Raw genomic sequence first — 9770 nt, forward strand, 5'->3', positions numbered from 1 at the left:
TTACTGCAAATTATCATTCCATTTCATAGGCGGAATATAAAATACACCAAATTAGGCGTGGGAAATTATATGTATTACAACATCACACTTAACCTCCTGCCCAAGAATACGAAAACTGCACAAGACTCGACGTTGTTCCACTACAGTAACTAGCAAATCCATCCCAAAATTCCAGCACACTTAAGATACTCATAAGAACGCATCAACCAAAAACACTCAAAATTCATAGTTGCCAGATTTCTCTGACTTCACTGCCCCGTTTCATATAGGGGAGCCTTTGTTCAAAAGGTAAAGGCCCTTGCATCATATGATCATGGGGCACTTATTTGCCCAAATAATTTTTTTTTTTTTTTTTTTTTTTTGTTTTTTGGGTTTTGTTTGTGGGTATGGAATTTGTTTGGGATATTATGAAAAAATAATTAAGGGGGCTAGAAGCCTAGAAGAAGGATTTTTTGGCAGGTGCTCTTCCAACAGCTCTCATTAGATTGGCAACTTCAAGAACCCTAGCCGCTTTTGTTCCCCTCTTAGCCTCAGCCGATGCCTTCCTCTCCTCTGCTTTCCTACGTGCTTTGGCTATATCATTTTGCATCTTCTCTAGGGCTCTTGCTCTTTTCTCCTCCAACTTTCTCTGCATGCACACATTATGTGATGATTTAGTTGGCCTATATATTATGAGTATTCGTTTTCAGATTACCCAAAATTCAAGGAAAGCGGAAACACGTCCAAAAATGAATAAGTAAGAAAATTGGTTAACATGATCAGGAATTGAACTGCAGTAGTTGAATTGGTCAAATTCAAATATCAACGACATATTGATCGATCAAATCATTTCAGCTAGGGAGGTATGAAAAACGATCAGTTAGGCCAACTTCCCAATTACGTGTTAGTTCCATCTAAAAGAAGCTTCAAAGGTCAACGTATGCCATAAGACTATGAAAAGGATGAACATCTTTATCATTGAAGTTATAACTTTGTTGCGATTAGTTGTTTTATCGTGAATTGAAACATATGCAAGGATAAAAATATTATTAAGACAATATAGTTTCACCAAACAGAAGCTTCAAAGTTCAAATATTGGTATAAGATCATTATTGTTATTATTGCTATTTGATGATCACGATAATGATTAATTGTTTCGTGATGGATTAGTTGCATCGTCAAAGAATAATGAGAAATCAGCTAAAATGATTAGAAATTAAGCTTAACAGATCAAAATCAAATAGTGACACCATAGCGATCACACATCGACGAGGAAACTAAAAACTGATCACTTTAGGCCAAATCTCAAGAATAATTGGACGGTAAATAGTATGAAGTCACTAAAAAAGAAAGTGGTAAATCTTCATAGTTTCAACTAGTCAGAGAAACCATCATGGGAAATCAAATTTTCCAACATGCACAAAAATATCACCATCCAAATCAGTTTTTAGCAACGTACGTACCTCTACTTTCTTCATCCATGAAGAAGCTTTCTGTACCTGCTCACTTTCCCACCCATTAATGATAGCATCCTCCCTCTTAAACCTGTTATTAAGCTTGGCAATCTTGTTGTTTTGCCAAGCCGATATCTTTGTTTCAACCTCTTCCTTCTTCACCCGATGCACCGACACCGTCTGATCGCCGCCGCTGCCGCCTTGGTAATCCCGAGTCCCAACCATGCTTGATGAAGAGCCAATTCTATGATTATTAGCCTCACTATTCCTTGGAGAATAAGGAACTGGGTCCACAGGGTTGTAATTATCCGGGACTATAGCCAAAGGGTTGGTCTCCAGCTCCTCCTCAGGCATATTGTTGTCCTCCTCCTCTCCAATCCTTCCCAAATTATTGTTATTAGTACCATGGTCACTATCATTGGTGGTACTATTATTAGTCCCGATAGCTGACCCTGCAACCACAAGAGCACTGAATTCTCTACTCATGGTAGTGAAGTTCTCAGTTGAAGCTGTTCCTAACTCAGTGCTGGCCATGGACAAAGATGATGATCTATGGCTACCAGTTTCCCAAGCTTCTCTTCTACGGCCGAGGTTGCCGGGAGGCGGTGGACGAGGCGGTGTCAAGGCATGGATGTCCCTGATGATCTGCTCTTGATCTTCACCATGATCATCATGATCTTGTGCTGCTTGGCTAGTCCCAGCCCCTTGATCATTCATCTCAGATGGTTTGAGTGTGCGTGTGTACGTCAAAAGTGTTTGAGAAAATGAAATGGGGTTTTGAGAGTACTAGGATTGGCGGATCAGCTGAGAAATTAAGAGCACCAGGGACTTACGATTTGTCTATTTGTATTGCTATTGACGGTTGACAAGGGTTTAATTAAAGTGTAAAGGAGCCACACGTGGAAGTAGATTTGGATAGGTTTGAATAACGTAAATAAGGCCAAATGAGGGCTGTTAATTATCCCAATGGGATAAAAAGTGCTTTGGGTTAAGATTATCCATTTTTAAATGAAATTTATTTGTTTAGTCCCTTAGTTCTAATCTTATTCTTCTGTTGGCTCACTTTGTATGGATTCTTTAACTTGCATCCTCTCCTTGAACATCGGCATCCACATGTACTAGTTAGTAGACATAGCTTAAGTGGGATTGCACTTAACAAAATAAAAAGCGTAGTAATGAACAATATTTGATAAAACTTTTTTTTTAATAAAACAAACGATATTATCTATACTAAGAGGAAGTGGTGGACTTAGGCTCACAATAGACTAGTGGTTTGAATTCATATTTGGCGAGAATCAAACCTAAAACCTCTCACTTACAAGCGAAGAGGATTATTACTAAACCGTAGTATTAAGTGACATATTTGATCAACTTTTAAGATACCAAATTTGAACATAAAATTTAAATTTAACGGCCTGCGTGGCACTTTGACATTTTTAAAATTTTACTCTTCACCCAATATGTCAAATTTTAAATATAAAATAAAAATTTATATTTATTTTCTTTGCATTAGTAATGAAAGAAAATGAACTAAAAGGTACTAAAATATTTAGACATTTCATTGGTAACGAAAGGAAATGAAAAGACAATGGTTAAACAAAACATTAAAAAAAAAGAAAAAAAAAAAGGTTTTTACTAAGTAATTAAAAATTATTTGAAACTGTTGTCAAATTTGACAATAACCATATTTATTGACATTCTACATCATGTTACATAGGAATTGGTATTTTGATCGGAAAACATTAATATTGTCATTTTTTACTGTTATTGCTAATATAGACTTTTTGACTTCTCTGAAAATGCTCTAAATTGTTATCTCTAGTATTTATTATATTGTATTATTTTTTTATTTTATTTTTTGTTACAACCGAATTATGCTCTAAATGGAGTGAATATTCTACGAACATGAATGACTGAGCTAAGTAACTGGGTAGTGAGCTCAACATAAATATTATATTTCCTCAACATTCGTGTGAATCGAACTTGAAATTTCTTATTTATAAGTGAAAAAAGATATTAACCGATGTCATATTAGTTTATTGATTCTTTTAATATGCACTCTTACTTTGCCACCCTACCTTCACTTTTGCAAAAGTAGAAAACTTCACTGTCTAAGCATTTTCTAGACGTCTAGTTAGTTATTGCATGTTGAATTATCATTGGGAATATGATGATTGCACTTGAAGAATATACAATGGCGATCCAATGCATGGGGCTCCCACCATTTATATCAAAGTCCTTCACTCACAAGTTTCTAATCAACGACTTAATTAGGTTTTAAATAATAATAACAAGGATTGCTAAAACAAGTAGATAATGGATCCATTTGAAGATGTATTTCCACAAACTACTCCTGCTTGTAGAAATAATTTTTCGTTTAGAATCCACATATCTCATAGTTGCTCAACTATGCTCATCAGTCATCGCTAATCAGACTAGGTAGACAATTTCAAACTAATTACCTTTGCTATTTTAGTGTTTGGCTTTGTGTGTGCTCGAATTTAAGTCTTTCGTGTTTGTCATTTATGTGGTAAATTTGTATCGATGACGCTTGTTTCTTATGGTGATCGTGTAGGGTTTTATCTAAATTGCTAGTAGTGCGAATTTATCTCCATATTAGAAAATTGATTACAGGAGTTGGACACCCTCTTGTATTTATTATGTTCTTATTATCAAGACTATTTATGTACACTTACTTAGTATACTACTACTTAGTATACTACCACTAAATTATGAGTTAAATTATTTTTCTTTTAGTATAAGGTGTATCCTATCATAGAGTAATCTTCCTCATCATTCAACCTTTTACCACATAAGACTACAACGTACTTTTAACTCTTTGATTAAACGGTACACCAAAGCAGAACCATTTACCAAAAAAAAAAAAAAAAGACACAATTATGTGTATGTAGGAGACCTGATTTGTTATTCACTAAACCAACCCCTTAAAGTTAGAACTAGATAGAACTCTCTGCCACCTAACATTTTAATGTTAATTCTCATGTCAATGTTACAAAAATATTGTGTTAAAGTATGAGGTGACAAAGAGTCTATAAAAAGTTTCATTTTGAGAGAGTCCTCTTAGCATTTCTGATTTGTAGAACAAAGAGGAGGATGTGGGAAAACCAGGAGGATCCTTCCCGGATCCTCTTTGTAAGAATCCTGAAGATCCTTCAATCATATTCGTTTATCGTATATCGTGCAGTCAGAAATTATTGTAAATTTTTTTAATTTAAAATTGAATATAAATAGCACCTGATAAAAGCAGATCGTATGATGTGTAATGAACAGATATAATTAGAGAATCTCTAGAATTCTCATAAAAAGAATCCGACAAAGATCCTCTTTCGTGGGAAAAAAGATCAATGGGCACTAGTGCAAAAGTACACTTTATCCAAATCTTTACCATATTCTATTTAGTAGTGTCGGCCGAAAGGATTTTATCTGGAAAAAGAACAAAAATAAAAGAGAGATTTAGAGAGCCTGCAAATATAATGAATTACGTTTAGTGGGGATGGACGGTTCAGACGCTCATCACGCGTCACGCCGTAACTATCAAGATCTTGTTTATGGGATACACGTGGAATAAACCGAATGGATGATGCATCCATCAGATGTGCACGTGTGTTCCCTCCATGCAAGCGCTGGCATCATACCTCTAGATCAAGGACACGTTTAAATATTGATTAATATGCATATTAATCCCATGGTTAGTCTAAAAATTTGTTTTATCTTATCGGTGACATGTAGGAAAAGATCAAATATGCTTAAAATAATGCATCTTTTTAGTCTTTAATTTTAATTTTTTGGGGTAGGGTTTTAGCATCCAATTAGAGATCAACATTTGGGGATTGGAGTTTTGAAGCTGTTTAGTGATGTAATTGAAGTGTTAATATGTAAAGTGGAGTTTGACAAGTGTCCACTATTATTAACAAATTAACAATAAAATAATAAAGTTTGGTGTGGAGTTGTTTTCCATTCGATTAGAAATTTGGAACTGAATATAACCCATTCATCTGTCTATTATGAACTGCTGATAATATAATTTGTAAAGCTGTAGACTTGGACTTTCCAGGAAGACAAGGATGGAGAGGTATTTTTAAAGATAATTTAATCAAACTATAAGCTTGCAGAAGTGTTATTTGATTTTTTTTCTTTGAAAAAAGCTAAGTAGACACTTTTAAAGTGGGACTTTTCATGGATTCTTTGCTATCTCACAGTTTAACGTTAATTTCCATGTTAACATTAACAAACATTTTGCGAAAGGATCATGATAAGTAGACCAAATAATTGTATGTGAAGCGACAGAAAATTTATAAAAAATTCAACTTTTGAGAGTCTCCTAACATTTCTCTTTTCCTTTTGGCACAAAAGTAAGTTTTGGTCAGCTTTTATGATTTTCAAAGTATTAGTGCTTGCACTGACCAACAAAAGAACACGAAACTTGATACCGAAGTCTTGATGAAGGTTGTGGAATTTGGAAATTGTTCATTTTTTCTATCGAATGCAGTTAAATCTGTATGTCTAAAATGACGACTGCTTGTTAAGAGACATGTACGACACAAGATTAATGAGCATTATTACTGGAAATCTAAAAATATATGCCCTTCAAAAGACACAAATCGTCATCATCTTTCATTTGTATCATTTTTTGGAAATTGATTAATGATGCTCGTCCTGTAGGAACTACAAGTTTTGGAGAATCAAAATGGTGACCATATTCAAGTCATACGGGCTTTGGAATATGGTAGAAAAGAGGGTCACGACTCCAGAATCAAAGAAGAAATAGAAGTTTGAGGGAACTTTAGAAGAGGATGATGATGAAGATATGGTTGCAATCTTCATGAAAGATGCGAAGACTCTGGGTATAATACAAAATGTAGTTTCAAATCAAAATTTTCCTCGAATAGCTAATGCAGACTCAGCTAAAGTGGCATGGGATTTCCTAGGCCTGGCAATTTCTGACACGACCCGATAACCCGACACGACACGATACGAAATTAACAGGTGTTCGGGTTGACACGATAACGAATCGGGTCGTTATCGGGTAACCCAATAAGCACCTGTTAAGATAACGGGTTGATTCGGGTATACACGTGAGTAACACGATACACGATAAGTAGAATATTTTTTTATAATTTTATAACCCTAAAAAAATACTGTAACAATTATATATATTAATTTAACAATTGTATACCCCTAAAAACTATAATAAATATATATATGTGTGTGTGTGTATATATATATTAAATTAACTATAATAATTATATCCCCAAAATATTAACTATCTATAATAATTATATATATATATTAAATTTTGAATTAAATTTTATAAAAACTATAATAATTATTAATTAATATGCATTCATTGATTTGATTCCATAATTGATAATTTCATTCCATTCCTGCCGTGTCATCCATTTTGAAGAAAAAGGGAGGGAAAATGAAAGTGATAAAAAAAAAAGTTGAAAAGGAAACAAAAAAGAGAGGGAATTAGGGAAAGATGGGTAGGCACCGTAGGCTGTCGAAGGAAAAAGTGAAAATTATAATAAAAGCTGAAAATGAAACAAAAAAGACAGAGAAAAATGAAAATTAATAGAAGTGGTGAGATTTTTTTTTTTTTTTAAAGTTATTAACTTTTTATCACATATATGACATATCTCACTATTTTTATAATGACTCACGTGATGTACTATTCCGTATACCAATCAATTATACGTACAAAATAAATAGATTTAAATCTACTTAAAATATATATATATATACACACACACACACCATTGAACTTGATGGGATACGAATTCTCCGAAACTAATTTCAACGATCCCAACCGTCAAACTTGTTTGTATATGCTTCGAGATCATATCAACAAAAAATCGCAAAAAACAAACATTCAAATATCAAGTAACAGGACAAAGCTTTTCAACGGTTATAAACGAAAAATCACGATTTAACGGTTATTGTAACTTCAATTTTGATGATTTTTTACAGGTACACTCATTGACCCTATATGAATACAATGAATGAATTTGATCTTCAATTTAAAATATTTTCACAAGTGGATACCACAAAATCTTACGTTATACTTGATGAAAGTATAAATAAACTCTAAGTGTTAGTTAATCTATTGTTTTTATGGGATATGAATTCTCCGAAACTAATTTCAACGATCCCAACCGTCAAACTTGTTTGTATATGCTTTCAGATCACATCAGCAAAAAATCACAAAAAAAAAACATTCAGATATCAAGTAACAGGACAAAGCTTTTCGACGGTTATAAACGAAAAATCACGATTTAACGGTTATTGTAACTCTGATTTTGATGATTTTTTACAACTACACTCCTTAACCCTATATGAATACAATGAATGAATTCGATCTTCAATTTAAAATATTTATACAAGTGAATACCACAAAATCTTATATTATACTTAATGAAAGTACAAATAAACTCAAAGTGTTAGTCAATTTATCGTTTTGATGGGATGCAAATTCTCCGAAACTAATTTCAACGATCATAACCGTTAAACTTGTTTGTATATGCTTCGAGATCACATCAGCCAAAAATTGCAAAAAACAAAAATTCAGAGATCAAGTAACAAGACAAAACTTTTCCACGGTTATAAACGAAAAATCAAGATTTAACGGTTATGTTAACTCCGATTTTGATGATTTTTTACAGCTACACTCCTTGACCCTATATGAATATAATGAATAAACTCGATCTTCAATTTAAAATATTTACACTAGTGGATACCACAAAATCTTATGTTATACTTAATGAAAGTATAAATAAAATCTAAGTGTTAGTGAATCTATTGTTTTGATAGGATATGCATTCTATAAAACTAGTTTCAACGATCCAACCGTCAAACATGTTTGATATGCTTCGAGATCGCATACGTAAAAAATTTCAAAAAACAAACATTCAGAGATCAAGTAACGAGCCAAAACTTTTCGACGGTTATCAACGAAAAATCACGATTTAATGGTTATTTTAACTCTGATTTTGATGATTTTTTACAACTACACTCTTTGACCCTATATGAATACAATGAATGAATTCGATCTTCAATTTAAAATATTTACACAAGTGGGTACCACAAAATCTTATGTTATGTTTAATGAAAGTATAAATAAGCTCCAAGTGTTAGTGAATCTATTGTTTTGATAGAATACACATTCTACAAAACTAGTTTCAACGATCCAACCGTCAAACATGTTTGTATATGCTTCAAGATCGCATACGCCAAAAATTTCAAAAAACAAACATTCAGAGATCAAGTAACGGAACAAAACTTTTCGACGGTTATCAACGAAAAATCACGATTTAACGGTTATTTTAACTCCGATTTTAATGATTTTTTTACAGCTACACTCCTTGACCCTATATGAATATTATGAATGAACTTGATCTTCAATTTAAAATATTTACACTAGTGGATACCACAAATCTTATGTTATACTTAATGAAAGTATAAATAAACTTTTAAGTGTTAGTGAATTTATCATTTTAATGGGATACACATTTTACGAAACTAATTTCAACAATCCAACCATCAAACATGTTTGTATATACTTCGAGATCACATAAACCAAAAATTGCAAAAAACAAACATTCAGATATCAAGTAACGGGACAAAAGTTTTCAACGGTTATCATTGAAAAATCATGATTTAACGGATATTTTAACTCCAATTTTGATGATTTTTTACAGCCACACTCCTTGACCCTATGTGAATACAATGAATGAATTCGATCTTCAATTTAAAATATTTACACTAGTGGATACTATAAAATCTTATGTTATACTTAATGAAAGTATAAATAAACTCTTAAGTGTTAGTGAATCTATCATTTTGATAGGATACGCATTCTACAAAATTAATTTCAACGATCCAACCGTCAAAGTTGTTTGTATATGCTTCAAGATTGTATATGCTAAAAATCGCAAAAAAGAAACATTCAGAGATCAAGTAAACGGACAAAACCTTTCGACAGTTATCAATGAAAAATCACGATTTAACGGTTATTTTAACTCCAATTTTGATGATTTTTTTTACAGCTACACTCCTTGACCCTATACAAATACAATGACTAAACTCGATCTTCAATTTAAAATATTTACACAAGTGGATACCACAAAATCTTATGTTATGCTTAATGAAAGTATGAATAAATTCGTAAGTGTTAATGAATCTATTGTTTTGATGAGATACGCATTCTATGAAACTAGTTTTAACGATCCAACCGTCAAACATGTTTGTATATACTTCGAGATCGCATACGCCAAAAATTTCAAAAAACAAACATTCAAAGATCAAGTAATGGGACAA

The 9770-nt window shown here is 32.6% G+C and overlaps 1 protein-coding gene across 1 annotated transcript; it reads right to left on the bottom strand.

Annotated features, from left to right (window-relative positions):
- On the bottom strand, positions 1–2275 carry LOC103968035 (remorin 4.1-like). The gene is made up of 2 exons (XM_009381365.3): positions 1443–2275; positions 1–628 (listed from the first exon to the last, which is right to left on the bottom strand). Exons 1-2 carry the CDS (start codon positions 2148–2150, stop codon positions 437–439), a joined length of 900 nt encoding a protein of 299 aa, XP_009379640.2. The 5' UTR covers positions 2151–2275; the 3' UTR covers positions 1–436.
- Between the last annotated feature and the right edge of the window lie 7495 nt (positions 2276–9770).

This window comes from the organism of the source record quoted next, unplaced genomic scaffold (assembly GCF_019419815.1).
Source record: "Pyrus x bretschneideri cultivar Hongxiangsu unplaced genomic scaffold, Pyrus_bretschneideri_v1 Contig83, whole genome shotgun sequence".
Lineage (NCBI taxonomy): Eukaryota > Viridiplantae > Streptophyta > Magnoliopsida > Rosales > Rosaceae > Pyrus > Pyrus x bretschneideri.

What these genes read in the sequence shown, in the direction of transcription:
- LOC103968035 (XM_009381365.3), bottom strand. Translation starts at nt 2,150, where the DNA reads ATGAATGATCAAGGGGCTGGGACTAGCCAAGCAGCACAAGATCATGAT. An exon ending in CATGGATGAAGAAAGTAGAG is followed by an intron (nt 629 to 1,442) that starts GTACGTACGTTG and finishes GTGTGCATGCAG; the next exon opens with AGAAAGTTGGAGGAGAAAAG.